Here is a 25694-nt window from a genome sequence, read left to right as displayed (position 1 = left end):
TGTCTTAATGGAAGAAGCCGGAAAAGGAAGAAGTTACATACTCAGTCGGGAGACTTAGGCTCCTCCCCCTTCTTTTCTACTCTTTCAATCATTGGGTTATTGCGTCACAGTAATTGCTCTCCCGACCGTCGGAATCACCACCAGGGTGGGGGTGGGGGCCCACACTGTCTTTAACAGAGCAGCAAGAGAAGCTCCGAGTCCTCCAACCCCTTCCGCCGAGATGGGAATCTCGTCAGGTAAAGCAAATGACTGAGACTACAACACCCAGAGTGCATTGCGACAAGGCCATGTTGGAGGTGGGGAGGAGAACGGGTCGTTTACGTGCTTAGTCGCGGGTGTGGGGAGGGGGAGGAAATATGAGGCGCGGTGCATTTTGGAAACCGTAGTCCCCGGGAGAAGAGGCTCCAACGCAGACTTTCATGGGACTTGGTGACAGTAGAAAACAGTTCTAAAAGTGCCTCCAGTAAACAGCAGATACAAAACTGTAGCGTTCCTGGGGATCTGTTTTTGGTGAGTAATGGCCAAGGGAGCGTGCTTGAGAATATGCGATAGACTACAGGTTCCATCATGTCCGAGCTAGCGCTTAGCTGGCAGAGGCCAGCTGTCCTAGGGATGGGTAGGAGGAAAGCTGCTCTGGGCCGCTTCCGCTCCTCCTTCTTTCTCCGTGTTTGTTATTGTTGTGCCTCTCCGCTCGCCGCCCCGCCCCTGTCTCAGCCTAAACCAATCAGAGGCATGTTAGTTCAGAGGGACACGAGCCCGAGCCAATCGTCCTTCCGTGGGTCCCGATGACCCGAGTCTGGTCTCCATCCGCCATGTTAGAGTCTCCCTGGAGGGGCAGCAGCAGAGCCGGCAGCGAGCGGTCCTTGCACCGGTCTCGGGGAAGCGCCCCCCGGGGGCGGGAAGCGGGTAAGGAGGCTGGAGATCTCTCCAGGGGTAATGTCAGGCCGCCTTGGGGCAGAGAATCTTCCCTTTGGGAGGGCTGTGGACAGGTCTCTCGGACAGCTGTGAGGGGGCCAGAAGTCTCCCGGAGCCTGAGGGGGGGAGGCCCAACCAGGCCTCGGAGGGAAGGTCGATGGGCCCCCGCGAGAGGGGGTAGGGCGCCCGTGTCACCCAGGCCTTGGAGGGAGGGGAGACTCCTCGTCACGAGCCCCAGCCCCGGCCGGGGAGGCAGAGTCCGTCAAATGAGTCAACATTTATTAAATGCCTACTGTGTGCCAGGCACTGTGCTAAGCGCCCGGTCCTGGGGCTGTCGCTGTCATGGATGGCCCTCCGCTAGACTTGTTAACATTAACATTCCCCTCCCCGCGTTTGTTTCAAAGAAGACAAAAATAGTGAGTGAATAACTGGGAGAATCATAAGATGTAAGACCCAAGTTCAAGTATTTCCTCTGTGGTCTGTCACCACTTCCTGGCTTCCCTAAAGACCCAGTTAAAATCCCGAACCTCTTCATACTAGCATTTCCCCTCAAAGATTACCCTCAATTTGGCTGATCCATCCCTTGTTTGAACATAGCTCTCTACATTTCCTCTCCCCCTATTACATTATGAGCTCCTTGAGGTCAGGAACTGTTTTTTATTTTCCTTGTATCCCCTGCACTTATCAGAATACCTGGCACACAGTAGAAGTTTAATACGTGTTTATTGCCTGACTGATTTAACCTTTTAGTTCACCCCCAGGCAATTCTGAGAAACCAGGGTTCTTAATTTGGAGTTCTTGAACTTCCAAGGGGTCCTTGGATAAATTCCAGGGAATTGGTGAGCTTGAATGGGGAAAATAGAAATTATATCTGTCTTTTCCACGAAACTGATTTCTTCATAATTCTCTATATTTTATGCATTTAAAAACATTCTGAGAAATGCCTCACAGGTTTCACCAAACTGCCAAAGTGGGGTCCATGGCACAAAAAAAGATTAGGAACTTAGGCTATAAATTAAGAGGGGTGTTGAGTAGCCTTTTTAGTAGAGAAAGTTAGTTATACCTCAGGAGCTCCTATGCAAATAAATCACAGTTGTTGTCTAGGAAAAAAAATGGAGCTTATATTCTTCTGTTGTAGGTCGACCTAGTTTTGAAACAGAGAGGAAATGTGGCTTGCCTCAAGTAGTGGTGAGTCAGCGCAGGAGCTGGAATACTGGAACACTGCTAAATTTGAGATGTATAGGCTCCTAGGCTACACTGGGTGTAAATTTACGTGTTCAGTCATTTCAGTTGTGTTCAACTCTTTCTGATCCATTTGGGGTTTTCTTGGTAAAGATACTGGAATGATTTTCATTTCCTTCACCACCTTGTTTTTCAGATGAGAAACTGAGGCAAACAGGATTAAGTGACTTGCCCAGAGTCACACAGCTAGTAAATGTTTGAGGTCAAATTTGAACTATGTTGAGTTTTCCTGACTTCTAGGCCTGCAGTCCATTCACTGCCCTACCTATTTGCCCTAAGGCTGTTCATTTAGGCTCTGCCCACCTCTAGTCCTGATCTTCTCATAGATCTAAGATTAAGGTTAAAAGGAGTTGAGGATTGAGGCTGCTAGAAGAAAAAAAACAACAAAGACTTGGATTTAGGCAAGAATTCTCCCTTTTCCTTACCTCTCAACATACAACCTCACTTCCTGTTTTTTATCCCATTGGTAAAATTACTTGCTGAATTCCAGAGTATTTTGTGCATTTCTATTTGTGTGATATGAGAAACTGGGAGGAGGAGGGTTACTTTAGAATGAGGCTTTCAAAACATGCAAATTTATTTGAAATTTGAAAGTAGGGATGGAGCAACAGAACATCCATCTCTTGTAAGTGAACCTAATTTTTAAAAATTGTTTTGATATTTTTAAAAATGTTGAATTCCAAATTCTCTCCTCACATCTCTTCCCCACCCACTGAAAAGGCAGGTAATATGATGTCCATTGTACAAGTGAAGTCATGCAAAACATATTTCTATATTAGTCATGTTGCATGGGGGGGAAAGCAAGAAAAATGTATGCTTCATTCTGCAGTCAGTTCATCAGTTGTTTTTTTTTTTTGGAGGTAGATAGCCTTTTGCATCATGGATCCTGGCCCTTTCTCAAGCTCCTGGGGAAATCTTGAAGGAATGTACTAGATTTTTCATGGGTAAATGCTGAAACAACATATTAATAGTTGAATGAAGTAAAGGTGTTAACAAGATTATAGTTAGAATTTTGGCAGTATTTTGTAATGAAATTTTAGTCTAGGTTGGGAAAGCTTTGTTTTTGTAAATTATCATTAACTCGAAAGAAATCTCTCAAATCCAAGCAGTATAGAGTTTTCTTTAATGAAAGCATTGTCTAGAAGTGTATAAGGCTTTATCTTTATCCTCTGGAAAAGCAATAATGATTTTATTTTTAAAACTGGTTTATAATAATTACATGTTTCTGTCGTGCTATGAAATTGATAATATGCTTTCTTTAAAACAACACAGAGGGGTAGGAAATAGAATATTGTCCTAATTTTGTAGATGAGAGAAGTTAGGCCAAAAAGTAACTTGCCCAAATCCCAGTTAGTGACAGAGGTAGGATTCAAACTCAAGTCTAGTTAATTGTCTTTTCTCCATACATAGTTTCCACATAAATTATGGTATTTGATCATCACAGTGACCCTAGGGTTTATCTAATAATCTGTCAACCTTATTCAGACGTCCTAATTTCTGAATCCTAACCCTCTCACCCCAACTGATTTGACATGTGAGCATCTATTCCTTATTTTTATTATTGGAAGAATTGAGATACAAAAAGGTCATAACTTGTTCCAGGTTACCTGGTTAAATAAATAATACAACTGGAACTAAAATCTACTGCTGATTCTTAGTCTAGGCTTCTATGTATTGTATTGTGTTTTCACAGTATACATTTGCTTTTAAGCCCCTTAAATTATTTCATAAAGAACCAAAAATTTTCGAAGTCACCTGTAACTCCTACTATTTAGAAACTCTGATTATGAAAAACACTATTAAAATTAATCAGTCTAGCCTCTCTGGGTAACATCTTCATACTAATATACCTGGCTTAGAAGATAATAAATGCCTTTACTTGTAATAGACCTGTTCTTAATAGAAGCAATTATTAATGATCAGTAGATGGAGAAATTCAATGCTCTTGTGGCCACCACAGAGCCAAGCTCTGGGACTCTGGGAATACTGTTTCCAGGAAAATGTACCAGGAGTAGGAATCTCCACCTTGGGGTTTTCCAATAAACTGAAGAATTTGGGGTCTATATATTCTTTGGGGAATAAAGGAAAGGAAGGACAATTGATTGGTTTACTTGGAGACAAAGAAAGAAGGAGTGAACTCCTCTGAGAGGCATAAATACTAGTGAGAAACTTCTTAAGACAAGGTATTTAGATTAGATTATATCTACTACTATCTAGGGTGAGATTATTTGGTACTTGAAATTTTGTTATTCAGTCTACACTGACCTATAGGGTGATTGGGGAGGAGGGAGAGGTTTAGGTGGTGCCTACATAAAACAACTTGTCACAAACATAGATTTGGATTTGAATCTCAAATGAATGATTTTGAGAAGACAATTTTTACTTTTTTTTTTTAACACATTCTTTAAGTGTGGTAAATTCAGACTTTAAAAAGCCTTTTTTTTTTAAATGTAGGAGAACTTTACCCTCCCCCCCATTGGTAATGTGTATCACTTTCTAAAGCTGGGGTTTTGTACTGTAGTGTTGCCACTCTTTTTAAAATTTTAAATTATTTGATACTTTTTTTGGAAACCCTTTCTTTTTGTCTTGGTAACTACTCTTCGTGTAGGGCTAGTGCTTGGCTATTGTGATTAAGTGACTTGCCCAAGGTCTTGTTAGAGAGTGTCTGAGTAGGGAGTTCAGATTTAAATAGCTTTTGTTTTTATATCACCTTCATTTACACAGATATTGTCTTTCCCCTTCCTATCCTGAGAACCATCCCTGGAGAGGGGAAAGAAAATCTAAAAGAACTAGGGGGAAAAAAGGAAGTTAAGTAAAACTAACTTCTACTTCAATATTTGTAATGGTCCCTTAAACCTGTGATGGCAAACCTATGGCATGTGTGCTGTCTCCCGCCAGAGTTAGTTACTAGAAAGGCAGAGGGACTTCCCCCTCTCTATCACACCTTCCCGACCCTGTGCCAACTGCTAGGGCTTCTCCCCTTCCCTGTCTGGGGTAAAAAGAGGTGGTGGGGCAGCAGTTCTCCATTCAGGGAGGGGCACAGCTCACATGTCTAAAAAGGTTTGCCATTACTGCATTAGACTGTAGACTCCTCGAGAACAGGGGCAATCTTTGAACTTTTTTTGTATTCCCAATTCTTAATAGTGTGCCTGGCACTTAATAAATGCTTCTGGACTTGGCTTTCATATCCATCAACATCCTTCACTACAAAGAAGAGAAGAATTTCTCATTTCTTCTTTAGGTCCAGGCTTGGTAATAATAAACTTATTCAATTTTGCTCCCCATTTGCAATGTTAGAGGCTTTATGTATGTTATTTTCCTGATTCTAGTTTATTCTATGAGTATATGTCTTCCTGTACTCTATTGTTCAAATTCATATTTTCTCAAGATCCAGTAATGGTCTTTATATTTATCATAATTCGTTTAGCTATTTCCTAGTTAATGGATATCTACTTTGTTAACAACTTCTTGCTACTACAAAAAGTGCTGCTCTAAATATTTTGGTGTATATAGATAGAACCTTTCTGACTTTGACTTCCTTAAGATATATGCCTAGCACTTTTTGAATAGATACATTAGTCACTTTCTTTGTATGATTTCATACTGCTTTCTAGAACGGTTGGACCAATTTCCAACTCTACCAACACTTACAATTTTCATCTTTGCTATTTTGCTAGATATGAAGTGAAACCTCAGAGATGTTTTGATTTGTATTCTTCTTATTAGTGATTTGGAGCAATCTGTCATATGGTTATATGCAATTCTTCTTTTGAGAGCTTTTTTTCATATCCTTTGACCATTCTTTTAGGGAATGGATGCTTTATAAAGGAACAAGGTCTTGTTTCTTAGGGTTTTAAGTGATACTATATCCTTATCAATTTAAGTTAACATTTCATTTCTTTTGTAAAGCATTTTCTGAAATATTGTACTTTTTTTTTTTTTTTTTTTTTTAGTCCCAAAGCATGGAGCCGCAGGTTAATCTAAATGTGACTTTTAAAAATGAAACCCAAAGCTTCCTGGTTTCAGACTCAGAAAATACAACCTGGGCTGATGTAGAAGCAATGGTGAGTGATTTTATTTTGCTTCACCTTGACCTAAATGAGAGTTTTTTCAAAGACATCTGTTTTTAATAGTATAACTTCATAGGTTTTAAAAGTTGTTACCACTCAAGTCCTTTTGAAAAATTTTCTTTGAAAGTGAGTCATTGCTTTTTCTCATTAGATGTTTTAATTGGGAAATAGAAAGTGTATTGTTTTTAGAAGACATAGTTCAAAGAATAGTAATTACTTTGGCAGACAAAAGACTTAGTGAGTGTTTTTTTTTTAATATGAGAAGGATTTGGAGAACTGTAAAAAAATTTTTAAATGAATTGTATGGGTTTCATCTTGTTTATGCTCTGACAGAATGTTCCTATGCATGAAAGCAGGTATGTTCGTGTTTTTTGTGAACCACAGAGGAGGTAGGTCACATTTTGTAAGAAGTGATCAATTTATTGCTGGGTCATAGGTGTTTGTTCCAAAGTTAAGCAGGAACATCTCTGCCTGTAGGTGTTTAAGTGGTAGGCCATCTGCTTCTCAGTTTGGTAATGCTTTTCCCTTTCTTGGTTTGACCTTTGTACTTACTCTGTTTGTTTGGGTTTCTATAGTAAATGTTTTACTTCCTGTGTAGCAGAGTTTATCTAATAGCCCTTTGCTCAAGATTCTACTTTTGAGCATAGTGTCAAATGGTCATAACTTAAAATCATAAAGCTATAAAAGACCTTTATAGATTATAGTCTAGCCCCTTTCCTTCAGGCAGATAATTGTGTTAAAACAGTTATCTGGAGAAATGATTGCCTAGAAATTGGATCTTGTTTTCTTGTTTTTCTGAAACGTGATGTTTCTTGTTTTTCCTGTAATGAGTAAAGTTGAAAGTTATTTCGATTCTTAAATTGCATAATGTGTGTATTCTCACTTGCAGGTGAAAGTTTCATATGATCTGAACACCATTCAGATAAAATACCTGGATGAGGATAGTGAAGAGGTAAAGTATATTATAGTTCTCATTGCTGATTTTCTAGGACAGTGATTTTATCTTACTTCCCAGGAGTACAACAAGGTGAAACAGCTTCAGAAAATAGTTGGTCTAGTGTGTAGGTTGGGTAAAATGGTGATTGACAATGGTTACCCATGGGTAGAGATTAGGGTAAAATGACATAGGGTTGGGAGAGAAGGAAGCAAAATAAAGGGAAAAATTTAACATAGCTACTGCTTTATATTCTGCTAAAATTATCTGAAGCCTAAACACATAAGCAAAGTGCAGAGAGGGAAGATAAATGGAATAGGAATAAGCATGTATATAAAGAGTGCCTACTGTGTACAAGACACTATGTTAAATTCTTTATGGTATTATTTAATTTGTTCCTCACAACAAGCCTTTGAGATAGATGCTGTTATTATTCCCATTTTACAATAGAGGAAGCTGAAGAAAACGGGCTAAGTGACTTGCCTTAAGATCACCCAAGCTAGTAAGTGTTTGAAACAGGATTTGAACTCAGGTCTTCCTAACTCCAGGCTCAGGGATTTACTTTCTACATGACTAAGCCGTGTCTATCTGACCTTGTATATGACTTTCCACATTTGAAGAAAGGGTAGAGTGTGGGGAAATGTTCTTGTTCAGTCATTTGAGTCGTGTCCAGCTCTTTGTGACCCCATTTGAGAATTTTTTGGCAAAGGTACTGAAGTGGTTTGCCATTTCCTTCTCCAACTCATTTTATAGATGAGGAAACTGAGGCAAACAGGATTAAGTGACTTACCCAGTCACATAGCTACTATATGTTTGATGTCGGATTTGAACTTAAGAAGAGTCTTCTTGGCCTTAGACCCAGCACTTTATCCTTTGTGCCACCTAGCTGTCAAGAAAAATTATTAGTTTTCCTTATTTGTTATTTATGAAAGACTAATGTTATCGTTGAAAAAATTGAAGTCTTTGAAATTTTGTCTTTGTATCATGCAGTCATTGGTAACAATTTAATTGCTCATTTAATGATGTGCCTATATTTCATTGTTACATTTCTCTTTTATAGGTGTCCATCAATAGCCAAGGTGAGTCTTTTCTTTTAATACCTGGGAAAACCATTATTATGTTCATCAGTCCATGCCTGGGAGACCTGATTCTCCCTAATTTAAAAGCATTAGAGAAGATTATTGGTTCACATGATTTCATTTGCCCTGGAGCCTTGCTATAACATTATTCATTATAATAGTGGCATATATATATATAATTGATTCTAATTTGTAATTGATTCTGTTCTGCACTAACTACCAACAATTTGTAGAACTACTTAAATCACGTTTCTTTGTCTCCAAGTTAAGTTCAGAAGTTCATACTATATAGACCAATTAAAGGAAATTTATTATCAGTATACCATTAGTTATTCTTGCAGGTGGAATAAATCACTCAGAATTTCCTTAAGACAAGATGGAAGGAAGGGTTTCTAGCCACACACTTCTTATTTCTATCCAGTCTTATTACCCCCCCCCCCCCCCCTTTGATGTTTCATACTTGTAACCAATCATTGTTTTCCCCATCTATGATGCTATTGGTTTTTTTTTGGATGCTCTTCCTTTTGACTAAAAATGACCCTTGTCCTTCATTTGAGGTTTCTTGAACTTGTTGAGGAGCTAATGACCTTTTTTATTGGTACCTGCTAGCCTTATCAATAAATCAAACATGCCCTTAACTTTGTTGCCTCACTTTACCATAATTTCAGTCAAGATAAGTCTAAAGTAAATTCATTTTGCATCTAATATAGAAACATTTAGTTACTGGGAGAACATTATCTGGCACTTAAATTTACAAAGTGGGCATGGATTCAACAGTTAGTATCATGGGTAGATTTTAGTGTGTATGTTTTAGGATCTTAAGAATTTAGCAGTTTTCCTTTGAGTATGCCACCTATTTTGCAGTATGATGTCACCTGATCTTTTTCTTTTTTTAAACCCTCACCTTCCATCTTAGAATCAATACTAAGTATTGGTTTCAAGGTAGAAGTGCTATAAGGCAAGGGAATTGGGATTGAGTGACTTGCCTGGGGCCACATAGCTAGGAAATATCTGAGGTCAAATTTGAACCTGGGACCACCTGTCTCCAGGCTTGGCTCTCTATCCACGGAGTCACCTAGCTATCCTTTATATCATATTATCTTTACTTGATTTGGGTACTCTCCAACTTTTCATCAACATAAGCACCAAGTTGGAACTTAGAAATAATTTTCCCATGAAAACAGTGTTGTAAGCAATTAGATTTCCAGATCACTTCATATTAGCCTGTTTAACTCATAACGTAGCTAAAATAGTATTAATGGTAACCCTGAGGCATCTTTGGAAGGGGGTGTGTGTGTGAAGGAGCCTAGGTGGTTGAGGAGTTGGGGTAACTGCTTTTTTTTTTTTTAAACCCTTAACTTCTTTGTATTGGCTCATAGGTGGAAGAGAGTGGTAAGGGTGGGCAGTGGGGGTCAAGTGACTTGCCCAGGGTCACACAGCTGGGAAGTGTCTGAGGCTGGATTTGAACCTAGGACCTCCTGTCTCTAGGCCTGACTCTCAATCCACTGAGCTACCCAGCTGTCCCCCCTTCATATGCTTTTAAAAAGCAGTTACCCAAGGGCAGCTGGGTAGCTCAGTGGATTGAGAGTCAGGCCTAGAGACAGGAGGTCCTAGGTTCAAATCCGGCCTCAGACACTTCCCAGCTGTGTGACCCTGGGCAAGTCACTTGACTCCCATTGCCTATCCCTTACCACTCTTTGGCCTTGAAAACCAATACTTAGTTTTGACTCCAAGATGGAAGGTAAGGGTTTTAAATTTAAAAAAATATATATATGAAAGGGAGTCAGGCAAGGAAGGGATCCCTAGCAGACGGTCAACCTCTACTATTTTTTTTGTTATAAGTTAAATGTTCTTATTTCAAAGACTACTTGTGCTTTCTAAATACTCATATATATTCATTTTTTTTTGTTGTTGTTCTTGTAGGAGAGTATGAAGAAGCCCTTAAGGTAAATCAGGATCACTCATTTAAAATTTTTCTAAACTTTTATAACAATCTTGTAAAAAGAAAAGAATTAAAAAGAACAGGTAAATTCAAAATTTTTGAGAACTGCAATTATGAGCAAAAGATACATGACATTCCATCTTTGGATTTATCTTCATTGAACTTTTTCTTCAACGAAAGAAAAATTAAAATTTCCTCACAGTTCTGATATGTCCCTTTTCAAAATAATATAGAACAATTAAATCATATGAACAGAAGTTCTAGGAGGCAGTGTCATCACTAAAAATAAAGTACATTGATTTCTGTTAATTTTTTTCTACATCTTCCACTTGAAATCATTACATAAATACAGTGTTTACATCCAAAATCACTGCTCCTTAATAGATTGCTGCCACTTTATTTGACAATAAAGATTACCTGAAAATTCATTATTTTCAAGACAGACCAGTGATTCTCCATTTATCAAATAGAAATGTATTCATTTTAAAATAAACCTTACAAAAAAAGATACACAAAAACATATGACATAATGAAAATACATAAAAAGGGAAACTTCAAAATACCCGAAACATGTTCACATTCGAAAATTTTTTAAATTAAAGATAAAAAATAGTAGTATTAACTACTTAATATGTGGAACATGCAGTAATTTTTTTTAAGTCAGTACATCTTGATGACCTGGTTAATTGGCAAAGTTATTGATTATATATCACTTAAAAGCAAACTTTTTTAAAAATTAAAATAATTTATATATATTAGAAAATTGTACCTAAATTTCCCAGTTCACTGAGAAGAGTACATATCTTGGGTTATACAGTGAAATTTGTTTATGGAGTCTCCAGTATAAAGGACCACCAACAATATAGATTCTATGCAATGGTTCCCATACTTTTTTGGCCTACTGCCCCCTTTCCAGAAAAAATATTACTTAGCACCCCCTGGAAATTATGAAACTATTGAACTCAGAATAGAATGTAATACAAAAAAAGTGTGGCCATCACTGCCCTACCTGGATCGCTGCAGCACCCACCAGGGGAGGTAGCGCCCACTTTGGGAATTACTGATATAGAGGGTTCCCACAGCTAGGTTCACTATTGTATTACTGATCTTCAGTTAATATTTTGCCACTGCTACTCGAGAAAGTAAAATGAAAAGAAAATTTTCCTCCAGAGACTGTCTCCTTAGTCATATTAAATCTTTTCTTCACTTTGTTTCCTCCAGTGGTTCTCTTTTCCTTACTCAGCTCACTATAGTTTAGTTCATGCACAACCCTTTTTAAGTGTACTGTAAACTTGAGTGCAAGGGAAATATAGCTTGAAATGGTACACAGTTGAAGTGAATAACAAGCATAGTTTTGTGTTGCTCAGTACAAGTTTAGAGCATTGGGAAGTTTTTTCTCCTTATTTCATGTTCTCCCTTTTCTAATCCAAATATCCCTTTCTAGACCCTAAAATGGCTTATCTATCTTTGGGATAGTTCTCCCTTTCTGTTTTTCAATCCAAGTTTTAGTTATTTCTTTCATGAGAAAGATGGAAGGAATCACATGGTATCCCTTTGGTCTTGGAAGGAACAAGATTCTTTCCTATTTGAGCCTCAGGCTTCTGGTCAGAAATACAAACTCTGTCACTGGCTCAGCCAGTTGCCCCAGAATTCCACCCCAGGAACCTTGGTTAAAATTTGTATTGGTTGTAGATATTCTTCCCTTTTCCTTAGTTTCCTGTAGTTGGGTTATTCATATTCAGTACTTCTCAGTTCTAGATCTGTCTTCAAAATCAAGATATTTCTCCACTTAAATAGGTATGCTTTTATCAGTTTGAGATTTATGTAACCCAGCTTGTTTCCTTCTTTGCCATAAAGTTCAAAGCTACTATAAAATCAGTGATCAACTTCCTCATACTGGGTGCTTTGTAGTCTTTTTTTTTATTCCACCTTAACTACTTTGTATTGTTTTTTTATATGTGTGTTCAATTCGCTTGGTGGCTTAAGTCCTTTTTGCAAATATCGGTCATAAATTCTTTCCAGCTCTTGTAATTCCTCAAACCTTTAATCTTGATCAACTTGTCTTGACTTTTTTCCACCTTCTCTCAATCTGAAAACTATATCTAAAAGCTTTTACAGTTCCATCTCTTATTTATTGCCTACAATATTAGCTCCCAAAGTCCTGGCAATAGAGTTTCACAACTAACACATTATTACATTACAGATAATGACCATCTAGACTTGAGAATTCCCACACTGAAATCTTTTACAAATGTTTAGGACCAACTCTGTGAACAGTTATTAAATCAACATGACTACCTCTGATAGTTTAACACAGTTTTTAGGGCCCATCACAACCTGGCCCTATCTTTGTAATCTCACTATGCATCATTCCCTGTCTTACCCTCTGTGATCCAGCCAGACTGGCTAGCTCTCTGTTCCTCATCCTCCTAATCTCCCATGCTTGGAATGCCTTCCCTTCCCCTCTGCCTCATAGAAATCGCTCTGTTCCTTCAAAATTTAGCCTAAACACTACCTTCTACATAAATCAATTCTGGATCCTTTCTCCCAACTACTAGTGCTCTTCCTCTCTGCCTCGTATGTTTGTATTTATTCTTCTATGTATGTAATCCCAGTAGAGATTAAATTCCTTGCAAATAGAAGTTGATTCACTCATTTTATTTGTCTCCCTTCTGTCCTGCACAATGCCAGACACATTGTATGCATCTATTAAATACATATAAATTAATTGGTGTGTCCGTGACTTTCCTTATACCATCCCTATTGCCAGATCCAAACAATTCTATGGCCACTGTTCTTCTATTCTTATTGCCTTCCCATATTAGAATGTAATCTCCATGAGGGTAGAGATTGTCTTTTCTTTTTCAATTTGTATTCACCAGTGATTTCCAAAGTGGGCACTACCCCCTCTCCCCCCGCTTGGGTGCTGCAGCGATCCAGGTAGGGCAGTGATGGCCACACTTTTTTTGTATTACATTCTATTCTGAGTTCAGTAAATAGTTTCATAATTTCCAGGGGGCACTAAGTAATATTTTTTCTGGAAAGGGGGCGGTAGGCCAAAAAAGTCTGGGAACCACTGGGCATACACATTGCTTAGCAATGTTCCTAGCACATTGTGAGCACTTAATCCTTCCATCTATTATCATTTCTTTAGACTTTTTTCTCCCCATAGATAACTAAACATCTAACTGAAAAAATGGCCTTTTTTTCTTGATTATCAACAGTTTTAATCCAATTTCTACAAAAATCTCATAACCATGATAGAATTGGAAATTAATTGAAGGAGTATTGGCCATTAGGGAGGCAGTTAGGATATTCTGACTTGCAGTGTTTCCAATATTATTGGTATCCATTGAATGAGAAAATACTTAGTAACAAAAAGCTACTAAGTTCAGCAATGTTATTAAATTTATATTTAATCGTAGTATGATTATACTATATAATCTCAAAAGTATGATTACACTACATACCTATCTTTACAGTAACTCCCAAGAGATGCCCACCTTGAGGTCTAGAACTCATGAAATGGGAATTATTAATCTCTAATATCATTTTTATTACTGGATTGTCTTTGATCATTTAATTTTGGATTTTTTCTGTAATTAGTTAATTAAGTGGGATGTGCTCTAAACCTTTTTTTATCCTTCCTCTACTACATTGTAACCTCCTTAAGAATAAGAACCACCTAAAATATTTCTATTTCTTCTAACTTCTGGCATGGTGATTCCCCAAGGTAGGAGTTAAATAAATGTTGAATGAATGTTTTTAGTTTGAAGCAGGGGTTCTCAACCTGTGAGCTGATCTGATGATTCCTAGAGGGCTATAGAATTTTTACAAAGGAACCATCTCATTAAATGACTTATGAGTATTATAATGATTATAATTAATAAAATGTAAATAGTATAAATAAGCAAATATATTTTCTACTGATTAAATGTCATTTTATATATTTATTACTATTTAAATGCTTGATCATAATTAATAAAATGTAAATAGTATAAATAAGCAAATATATTTTCTACTGATTAAATGTCATTTTATATATTTATTACTATTTAAATGCTATTGTGGTAATTTTTTTTTTTCAGTTAATAGATTCATGAAGCTCCGATATGTTTTTGTTTTTGTTTTGTTTTTTTTTTTAATTTTTTTTTTAAACCCTTGTACTTTGGTGTATTGTCTCATAGGTGGAAGATTGGTAAGGGTGGGCAATGGGGGTCAAGTGACTTGCCCAGGGTCACACAGCTGGGAAGTGGCTGAGGCCGGATTTGAACCTAGGACCTCCTGTCTCTAGGCCTGACTCTCACTCCACTGAGCTACCCAGCTGCCCCCCTCCGATATGTTTTTGATGTTCAAAAGGGAGCCCCTCTTCCAAACTTTTTAGTTGATTAAGACCCTTTTCTGAGAAGTATTCCAGGAGGAAAAAACATCTTAGATGCCAGATGAAGCTTTCAGGCTGCCTAGGTTCTAATAGTAATTAATTCTTTTTTTTTTTTTTTTAAGCCCTTACCTTCTGTCTTAGAATCAATACTGTGTATTAGTTCCAAGGCAGAAGAGTGGTAAGGGCTAGACAATGAGGTAAAGTAACTTGCCCTGATCACGCAGCTAGGAAGTATCTGAGACCAGACTGAACCTAGGACATCCCATCTCTAGTCCACTGAGCCACCCAGCTGCCCCCCCCCTTTTTTTTTTTAAACATTTTTAATACTCTTTCCTTTTTAAATTTCGAGTTCCAAATTCTATTCCTCCCCTTCCATCCTTTTCTATACCCACTGAAAAAGGAAACAATATCAGCTATGCATGTGAATTCATGTAAAACATTTCCTTATTAGCTATATATTTTTAAAAAACAAGAAAAATAAAGTGAGAAAATTATATCAATTTTCACTCAGAGTCATCAGTTCTTTTTATAGAAATGGGTAATATTTTTTCATCATGAATCTTGGAATTGTCTTGGATTGTCGTATTGATCAGAATGTAGATTTTAAAATTAATATCCAGTACTCCAAGTATTATATTTGTTAAGATTTATTAACATTTAACTAGAGAACTAGAGAAAACAGGCAGCGCTTACCCAAGCCAAGGACCCACGGATAGGAAAGGCAAATGGAATTGTGGGTAATACAGAAAGGAATTTTAGGTAATGTAGTTTTAGGGGTTCAAGATTTTCCAACTATACAAGAACAGTCGAGATTTTCACAATCAGATCATTATTATAATAGTGCTGTTACTCTACACAGTGAGCTAGTTCTTACTTCACTTTGCCATGTTTTTCTAAATTCCCTTTTGTCCTTATCATGACATTTCTTTTTAGTACAAGTGGGGATTTAGGGTAGTCTTACAGTGATTTTTAAGGCTTGGTCAAGTATGAAAGTGGAATTCCAACCAATGAAAACACAATACCAATAAAGAACTATATTGGATTTTCCAAAACTTCACAAAACTCCTGCTTTTTTATATTCGGTTTTAATAGCAAACTTTCACTGATTTTCATCTTTGGGAAAGAAAACAAGCAAAAGTAATTTTGCATGTGTTTTAATTTCTTTTAAAACAACAGACTGATATTTTTCTTTGTGAATCATTACACTTTGGAGATTTTGAGTTTTTTTTTTTTTTTAGTGCCATTTGGGAAAGCAGTATCACGCAACATTTTCAATTTAAAAATGTGTTTTCTCAGATTGCAGTTAAACAGGGGAACCAACTGCAGATGAATGTCTATGACAGACACCATGTTGTAGATGAAGCCCCACAACCTGGTCACAAGGATCTTCCTGGGACTGAAAAACGACCTGTCCGGGCTGGGAAGAAGCCACTTGCACATTACTCTTCATTGGTGAGAGCCCTGGGATCAGAGATGAAAACACAAGAGGAGCCCATAGCACAGGTGTGATGGAAATGGATCTGACTTCCTGGGAATTTTCCCCTCCTTTCTGCTTCATTGTCTGTGATTTGTTCAAGGTTTGGTGTATTCACATGACTTTCCTTGAATCTTTATTGGGTCTTGGGGATCTGTCTTCTTATTTCTTACCTACCTCATTTTGACTTACCTGATTTAAAAAACACACACAAAAAAACAAAAAACCTGAGATTTTGGAATGTATTTTCTCACCACAGCTTCCACTCACTCCCAGTGAAGCTGACAAACCTCAAGATAAGCCCCCAGACTGGTTCACTAGGTACTTGGAGATGGTGAGTGTTATTGCTGCGACAGTTTTCATACAAGAGTTACATAGAAAATGGAGAGAGAAAGATGGGGTGGGGGTGAGGGTGAGAGGGTAGAGAGATCTTTTACACAAAAAGAATATTCAGGGATTTAATCTTTAAAATTATTTCTTACTACTTTCCTTGAACCAAATTAACTATAATAGGAATTCCTCTCTGCTATGTTTTTAGTTCATTGGCCAGAAAGTCTTGAGTTTTAGATTAAATTGATATCATTCAAACTTTCCCCATTTTATGTACCAAGATTACTTTGTTTTCTTTTGTTTTGGTTTCAGTTTCGAGAGCAAGTGGTTAAAGAAACAGTTGAGAAGCTTGATCAGAAATTAAGCGAGAAGCTGGTCCTCCAGGGTCCAACATTGGAATCCTGCTCCTCCATTCCCGTTTCAGAAGAAGCACTATCGTTGCCAGGAAACCAGTGTGACTGGCTTATGACTTGCAGCAATTGCCAAAGAAGAATTATTGGCATTCGTTACCAGTGTAGGTGAGCAGCAGGGGCAGAGAATTGCTATGTTATTTATCTTAGAGCAAAAATATAGTAAATATATAATTAAACATTTAAGTATTTAAAACATTTTACTAGATATTAAGGAAGATAAAATTTTACATAACTCTCCAGTTGCTATGTTTGTGGGACTTGCAATTAAATGAAATATTGACCCTCTTACCCTTTTGTATTTGTGTGGGAGAAGAGGAAATACATGTTGGATGCTGAAATCCTGGCTCAGAAAACCTCAGCCATGCTTTTTTTTTTTTTTTTGTTCATGTGTTACATAGATAGCAGAAGAACCCATCAAATTAGGGACTGGCGACTGAGCTAATGTAGAGATCTGATCTTATGACTCTCAGTCAAGGACTTTCTACTAGGCTGCTTTGCCTTTTGCCAGATTGCATAGATTATTTTGGCGAGGTAAACTTTTTTTTTTTAAAGCCCTTACCTTCCATCTTAGAATCAATACTATGTATTGGTTCTAAGGCAGAAGAATGGTAAGGGCTAGGCAATGGGGGTTAAATGACTTAACCCAGGGTCACAGCAAGGAAGTGTCTGAGGCCAGATCCTAGAATATACTTCTACTCTCAATATCAGTTGAACTACTTAAAGTTTCTACTCCCTGTCTTAAAAAGTAATAATGATAATAACATGACCTTGGACAATTTCCAAATTGTTCAATTTGCTTTCTTTCATTTTGCCATTCATCCTTTCCACAACCTATGAGAAATAAGACATGAGTAGACATTGTTAACCCCGGGGAAATGGAGGTGTAAGAGACATTAAATGGCTTATTATGTGAGTCACAACAAATTAATGATTCACTTAACATAGAAATTGCTATCCTGTGGCTCTTCCTGCTATGACACCTTGTCTTTGTTAATATCTGTGATGTATTCTTCTTTCTACAGCCTATGTCCATCTTATAATATATGTGAATTGTGTGAAGCAGGGTCGTATGCCCATGACCCTAACCACATCCTCTTGAAGCTACGGAGACCAATCATGGGTTCCACTGAAACATATAATCAGACGAAACTCTCTCCTCCTCGTCTGCCAGCTGCTCTGGAGCAAGTCAGGTGAGGCCATGGATGGGTTGTTAGACAACTTGGTATGTTAGCTTGGCTAAGCTGAAATGATAGACATAGCTTGGTTGGTATTGCAAAGTAACCATATAAACAAGAATCAAGGGTTGCTTAGCTTATTTTACAGTGGCAAATAGTAATTTTAAAAAATCGTTCAAAATCATTTATTTCCCTTCCTTAAATAGTTGGTAGCCTTTTTAAAGGAACTGGAATGTAATTTGATGGGAAGATTAACTTGGGAAACAGATATGGGGCTCTCAGTAGTAAAGACAAGGATTATTTCTCAATATTAAAAAGATTATCGATAAAGCTTTTGTTATCCTATCATTTTACAGACTCCAGAAGCAGATGGACAAGAACTTTCTTAAGGCAGAAAAACAAAGGTTGCGAGCTGAGAAGAAGCAAAGAAAAGCAGAGGTTAAGGAACTTAAAAAGCAGCTTAAGCTTCACAGAAAGATTCATCTGTGGAACTCTATACATGGGCTTCAGAGCCCCAAATCTCCCCTTGGGAGACCAGAGAGTCTCCTTCACTCCAGTACTCTAATGTAAGCAGAGGTCCTTAAAGGTTGTTTAGGGCTTTCTCTCTAGCTCTCCAAAATAATAGATTTTAAGGACAGAGGTCAAGTTTGGACCTATTCTTGGGGAGGGGATTGGGGAGTTGGCTTGTTTGAAGCTTCTGGTACCCAAATCCTTTAAATGCTCAGTTTTCTGAGTAGAGCTTAATGGTGGAGTTTTTTTCTTAATCATTGTGTTGATTGCTGAAAGTATAAAAACCCTTTTCCAGGAAAGCTTAAAGTTAATAGGGATCTGGTATATATGGGAGTGTCATTCCTCTTGACCTAGTGGTAATGTCAGAAGAGTGCAGCAGAGAAAGTATAATTTCCTGGGGCAGCTAAGTGACTCAGGACAGGAAGTTCTGGCTTCAAATCTGTCTTCAGATGCTTTCTAGTTGAGTGACCCTAGGCAAAACCACTTATCCCCAATTGTCCAGCCCATACCATTCTTTTGTCTAGGAATTGATTTTTAGCATGGATTCTAAGATGGAAGGTACTAGGTTAAAGAAAAAAAGTAAGTACCTGACTCTTGTAGTGGTTTTATAGTTATACTTTTATTCATCTTAACATTCGCTTTCTGTCTCAAATGTAAAAAATGTACAATGTACCCTTTGGCTTGCTTATTTTTTGAATGAAATAAAACAGAAATAGCTGAGAGGGACTCTCATTAAATCCCCCAAGCCAAGGATAGGTTTATTCATGGTGCTGGGTATTCACAAGCCAACATATTAGTGAGTATAGATATCCTTATCTGTGTGTAGGCTCCCCATGCAACCTTGTGCCCCAGTTGTGCCAACTCTGAGTGCAGCATTTGTGGATGAGAATGTGCCAGATGGGACCCACCTTCAACCAGGAACCAAGTTTATCAAACACTGGAGGATGAAAAATACAGGAAATGTCAAATGGAGTGCAGAAACAAAGGTATTTCCCTTACAGATATAAACATTGAATGTGAGTTTAGAGTGGCAGAGGGCATAAATGATTATTTTTCTTTGCTCCACCATTTTCTATTTTCAGCTGAAGTTCATGTGGGGAAACCTAACTTTGGCTTCTACTGAAAGGAAGGATGTTTTGGTGCCCTATTTAAAGGCTGGCCATGTGGGAATTGTGTCTGTTGAGTTCATAGCCCCAGCCTTGGAGGGAACCTACACTTCACACTGGCGCCTTTCTCACAAGGGTGAGCAGTTTGGGCCCAGAGTCTGGTGCAGCATCATTGTGGATCCTTTCCCTACTCGAGAACATCTTGAAGACGGTGAAAAAGTCTCTTTCAGCACAAACAAAGTTGACGATCTCTCCTGTCAGCAAGAGGCAAGTATTTGTCAAACTCTGGCCCTGTACTTTTTTCTGCCGAGTGCTCTCTTCTGTGGCTTTTCCCCTGACGTGTGTCCTGTCCTTATACCTTCTTCTTCTTCTTCCTTCTTCCTTCTTCCTTTTTCCTTCTTCCTTCTTCTTTCTTCTTTCTTCTTCTAAAACTCCCTCCTTGTAATTTCTGTTTCTCCTCCTCTCACGGCTTCAGTTGTACCTCCAATCTCCAGACCTGTATTTCTAACTATCTCCCTGGATGTCAACTTCCCTGGTCTTCTTTTGGCAGCCTAAACCCAGAATTTCCCAAACTGAGCTCATTAATCTTTCTGAAACTGCTCTTCCTTTTGTCTTCCTGTTTATGTCCATGGTACTACCACTCACCCAAGGTTCCCTGTTAGAAACTTTTCTGTTCCCTTGCCCCTTTTCTCATCACTCTTCTACAACTCACGGGTTATCATGTCTTATCTTATCTTTTCTCTCATACCCTTTCTAGCATTTTTCACTTCCTTTCTTCCCACTGCCACCCACGTGGTGTAAAAGTCTTCCTTACTACCTAGCTACCTGAATTGCTAATTATAGGTCTTTCTGAGTTCACTCTTTCCTTATCCTTCATTAAAGTTCCTGAATAATTTTCCTAATGCATAGATCTGATCAATTACCTAAAAACAACCATTAAGTCCCTACTTCCTATGTGCCAGTCCGGTTCTTAGTGTTGGGGTCACAAAGATATCACAGAGATACTGGTATGATTTGCCATTTCCTTCTCTAGCTGGGTTTTACAGATGAGGAAATTGCCCAGAGTCACACTGCTCAGAAGTGCTTGAGGCCTGATTTGACTCAAGAAAAGTCAAACATCCTGACTCCAGACTGCACTATCCATTGGGCTACCTAGCTACATGTAAATTAGTTTGGGGTGGGGAGAGGATGGGGTTAGTAGCTTGGGGAATCCGATACAGCCATACTTTAGAAGTGCAGCTTGAGCTGAGCTATGTAAGAACCTGGGGATTCTTAGAAACAGAAGTTTGGAAAGGAGCCTATTCAGGTGTGGGGGCTAGGTAGCTTTTGCTGTGGCACTGAGGCACAGGACATGGAGTGTCATTTGGCAAGAGGAGTAACTTGGAAGGAGTCTGAAAAAGCAGTCTGGAGCCAAATTGTGAGTTTGCTCAGACAAATACTATCTCTAGATAAACTATCCCCAAACATTCCCTGAACTTTCCAGACCCTATACTATTGTTCACATTGTTCTTTATTTCTGAAATGCCCTTTCACTTCCTTTTACATACTGAATTCCTATCCATTCTTAAGCCTATCTCAAACACCACCTCTTCCAAGTAGCCTTCCCTGATATACTTTCTATTCCTCCATTGATAATGAACCCCTTACCCTTGTAGCACTTTGTTTTACTACTTTCTTTTTTTCCCTTTTCAGAAAATTAACTCATCTGACTGATCCATTGTAATTGCTCTACATTTGCCATTTTATATTGAAAACACTATCTATTTTGTAAAACCAAAGAAAAAACACTGAATCCAAAGATTAATTGTTTTATACAGTGGACCAAATATATTATTACATTTGAAAATATCTGTATTTATTTTGTTAAAATAATTATTTTACATATCTCCTAAGGACATCAGCAATACAAACATAGATCAGTAATTCTCAGAAACTAGCTGTTGCTGGAGCTAGGAAGTAGCTGGAGTAAAAGGAAGAGCATTCCAGTTGTGTAATCCTGGGCAAGTCACTTAATTCCAGTTGCTTAGCCCTTACCTCTTTTCTGCCTTGGAATTATTACTTAGTATTCAGACAGAAGACAGAAGGGAAGGGGTTTTAAAAGAAAGGAAAAGAATTGCCAGATAAAAGGGGGAAAGCCAGAGTTTAAATTGTACACAATAACTATCTCAAATACATTTTATAAAGTAAAAATTTCATTACAATATCATGGATTCAAAGCAGAAATACTAACTTGTAGTTAGTTTTTAAAAAATAATATTTTTTCCCAATCACATGTAATAACAGTTTTTAACATACACTTTCCAAAACAATGAGATCCAAATTGTCTTTCCCTCCTGGCAGGCAAGCAATTTGATCTAGGTTATACATGTATGATTATGCAAAACAGATTTTCATATTGTGAGAAAATACAATAAGATAATTTTTAAAGCTGAATCTGAAATCACATCATATAAATTTTGCGACAAACAACCATGGAGACACACTGTCAGTTTTGTCTGTCTGTCTGTTTGTTTTTAATTAAAAAGGAGGCAGACTCAGGCCATTCTCATCCTTAAGAGGCAGTTTCATTTCATGACTTGCCCCCCCAAACCTGTCCTAATCTTGGATTCTGCATAACTGTGAAATGAGGTGCATTTAACTTTATGAAATTACTGTGTGTGACCAGTTGAGGGCAGCCCCAACTTTTCTGCCTGGAGATAGGCAGACAGATGCTTTTTCAGAATCCCCTCTAAGATACAGTCCTCTGTCAGGGCATTCCCAGCCCAGAAGTGACAGTCACTATTATACCATGAGAACTCATGAAGATTCTGGAAGTTTTACTACTTTCTAATGTACTTCTCATGTGATACTGAGTATTTTAGTTGTGTGATTTGTTTTATCCCCTTTCTAGGCAACAAATTTAATATATTTGGGCATCATGTTTTATCTAAGCTTCATATCTCCCCCAGTGCCTACCTAGTACAGTATTTCATATATATAACATATATATGATAAATACTTGGCAAATATTTGTTGAACCCCATTGAGTTACTCAGAATAAAGGAATTATTGTAAGGTGACTTAGAAACCTCCTAAGTGACTATATAAATGCGTTTTCCTAGACATGAAGAACCAACTTCCACACATCATGGACAGTCACATGTTTCCAGCTGGCTTGGTTCCCATTGGCCTTAGTTTGAGTGGCCATCAAATTTCTTTGCATCTCTGTCTAGTTAGAACCATTACTGAAAATACTTTAATTCTGAAACATTGAGAGGAACCCAGCCTGTACTGACCTGTGGATTTATGTAGCTCTGAGAACATTGCTTTTGGTTGGCTTCCACTAATTTGTCATTTACATTTCTGGTGAAGGAATTCTTATCAGGCAATTACTCTACTTTAATGACTTTCATTTTTGTTTTCTGAATTTGGGGGAGTATGATGGCAAGCATTTTCAGCCTGTTTATAAATTTCTAGTGAGGATCTGAGTTTTATCCTGTTTGGCTCCATAGGAAGCTTTCTCGCTTGCTAAAGAGAAAATTCAGATTGATGAAGTGACTGAGTCTACGGAGGGAGCAGAACCTTGCATCCCTCTGAAGATCAAAAGTGTTCCTAGTGAGAGGGAGCTCTACATCCCATCTGTGGACCTCCTCACTGCACAGGTAGAAGAGTTAGCCCTTTGAGGGTCAGGGGTCAGGGAGTCCTATTGAAAGAAAGGATCACCCATAGAAAATAGGCTCTTTTGAGGATCTCTATATAACCTATAGCCGATACCTTCCCCTTGTGAAAATGTGACAAAATGAACCAGTTTCTCTTAAATTTGGGACAGTTTTCCCCTACTCTCTCTATATATAACCTTTAGTTGCAGTTCTTGTCACATTGCCAACCCTCTTTCCCTGCCATTGCATTTCCTTCTTCTTCCTTTTAGAACAGTTAAGAGCTCAATTTCAATTCAGCCTGTCTCCTTCAGCTGGAGGATGGAGGGCCATGAGGTAGAGGGGAAAAGAATATTGGGTGTTATGATGTCAGGGTTCTATGTGGGTTTTATTAAGCAGAGGGAAGACTTGGCACCAGCATGATATGATAGCCCCCCACTAATATTGCCCATTTTTTTTCCAGGATCTGCTGTCATTCGAGTTATTAGACATAAACATTGTTCAAGAGCTCGAGCGAGTTCCCCATAACACCCCTGTAGGTAAGAATGCCACTAAATTCAGCTTTTTCTTTTTTCATAAGCAGCTGCCAGGTACAGGTATTGCTGCAGAGGTTTTAAGAAACTTGGCATTTTACTAGGAGTTTCATGTTGGAGAATGCTTCCTTTTTTAGAATTCAGCCTCATGTCCCAGATGTATGGTTCTGAGAGATAGGACTCCATTTCATTCCTTATCTATCAGAGGATGTTTTCTACATCTAGGAGCCTTCCCTGCATTGAATGGAAATCTACTTTCTGGTTCTTTATATAAGCTGAAGCTTATATCTGCTTCTTCCTTTACATTAGGATTTATAGTTGGACACCTTTGGCATTGACATCTGATTAGGTGCTTGTCTGCTGCTAGTATTTCCTACCAGAGGGTCTATCACAGGGGCTTGTGAAACTGGTGTCCTGGGCTCCTTGCACTTAATAACGACTGTGTTTGCAAGGCGATTCCTTTTTCTTGGTTGATTATTTTCCTGTCTCTGTTACCAGATATGACCCCCTGCATGTCTCCTCTACCACATGACAGTCCTTTGATAGAGAAGCCAGGTTTGGGGCAGATACAAGAGGAAAGTGAAGGGACAGGATTTAAAGTGCTTCCTGGTAAGAGAATTTTTAATTATATATATTTTATCTTCTGCTACCCTATTAAACTTGTCTCAGTCCTTGGATGGTTTTTCTGTATCACATGAAGTCTTTTCACCTTCTGATGATGCTGACAGCTACTGTTTGTTGTTTGGCCTAGTATCACAAGTAATGAGTCTAACTTGGACCAAGACTCCTGGATGGTTTAAGTACAAAGCACTGACAAGAATTTGTTCTTTTTCAGATTCCACAGTGGCATCAAAGAATAAAGCTGAAAACACTGTTTCTGCAGAAGAAGGGGAAGAAGACTTGAGTGGGACCCAGTTTGTCTGTGAAACTGTAATCCGATCCCTTACCTTGGATGCTGCTCCTGACCATAATCCACCTCGAAGACCCAAGTCCCTGCAGAGTGAGTATGTCAGCAGCTTCTGCTCACCTCTGCCTAGTGTTCCACTGACAGTGTAATGTTTAAAGAGTTGCTAGCAGGGGCAGCTGGGTAACTCAGTGTATTGAGAACCAGGCCTACAGACGGAATGTCCTAGGTTCAAATCTGACCTCAGACACTTCCCAGCTGTGTGACCCTGGGCAAGTCACTTGACCCCCATTGCCCAACCTTAACACTCTTCTGCCTTGGAACCAATACACAGTATTGATTCCAAGACGGAAGGTAAGGGTCCTAAAAAATAAATAGTTGATAGTGAAGGTAAAGGGTTTAATTCTGATTGGATTCCTGTTTTATTCATTAGACTCTCTGCATATGCTGCCTGACAATTTCAATTATGGTATCAGGAGTGAAGAAACTCTCAGAACTCAGTTCTCCCCTTCTCCAGAAGGAGAGTCACAGCCCCAGCTCACTGAGGAGAGGCAGCCAGCCCAATTAGATGGCTTCAGCAAGGAGAAAACCTCATGTGAGTCTAAGGGTCTCTTCAGAGTTGGTCTTGGGGTTTGGAGAATCCCCTAAAGAGTAATACAGGGAATTATGGCAACAGTCACAGGCAAGGAGAATTTTTTGGGTGAGAGTGTAGAATTTTCTTAAGTTTCTAAAAGTCAAATCCCATTATGACTAAAACTTTATAAGCCAGAGCCCAAGCCAGCAGCTGATCTATTTCCAATAGTACTCTAAATGTCCAACTTCTGGTTAAAGAATTTGATACGTGTGCATTTGTTATGATGAAATTTAACCTATCTGGATCACCCAGGATTAACCATCCAGAATATTTTATTCAACCTTTTTAATAGTTACAATAAACCAGCAGGCAGATTTTTGTTTTGAACTCTCATCTCAGAGGAGTGATAGGGCTGGCCCTTCTCCTGGCGGGTAGCTTTTCCCTATCATTTTAACCTCTATTTCATTGTGTTTCTTG

The 25694-nt window shown here is 38.3% G+C and overlaps 1 protein-coding gene across 1 annotated transcript in view; it reads left to right on the top strand.

Moving 5' to 3' along the window:
* Positions 1-858: 858 nt before the first annotated feature.
* The window catches only part of NBR1 (NBR1 autophagy cargo receptor), a 32138-nt gene continuing 7302 nt past the window's right edge, over positions 859-25694 (top strand). Inside the window, exons 1-16 of the mRNA XM_044671796.1 lie at positions 859-906; positions 6111-6221; positions 7117-7179; positions 8222-8240; positions 10164-10186; positions 15860-16066; positions 16297-16371; positions 16680-16885; positions 17803-17970; positions 18312-18521; positions 19292-19451; positions 19548-19842; positions 23067-23212; positions 23670-23745; positions 24238-24348; positions 24575-24739. Coding sequence (XP_044527731.1) covers positions 6120-6221; positions 7117-7179; positions 8222-8240; positions 10164-10186; positions 15860-16066; positions 16297-16371; positions 16680-16885; positions 17803-17970; positions 18312-18521; positions 19292-19451; positions 19548-19842; positions 23067-23212; positions 23670-23745; positions 24238-24348; positions 24575-24739 — 2026 coding nt within the window. The 5' untranslated portion in view covers positions 859-906; positions 6111-6119. The remainder of the gene's footprint in view (positions 907-6110; positions 6222-7116; positions 7180-8221; positions 8241-10163; positions 10187-15859; positions 16067-16296; positions 16372-16679; positions 16886-17802; positions 17971-18311; positions 18522-19291; positions 19452-19547; positions 19843-23066; positions 23213-23669; positions 23746-24237; positions 24349-24574; positions 24740-25694) is intronic.

Source organism: Gracilinanus agilis, chromosome 4 (assembly GCF_016433145.1).
Source record: "Gracilinanus agilis isolate LMUSP501 chromosome 4, AgileGrace, whole genome shotgun sequence".
In the NCBI taxonomy this organism is placed as follows: Eukaryota; Metazoa; Chordata; class Mammalia; order Didelphimorphia; family Didelphidae; genus Gracilinanus; species Gracilinanus agilis.
Note: the sequence above shows the minus strand (reverse complement) of the source record. Positions and strands in the feature narration are given on the sequence as shown.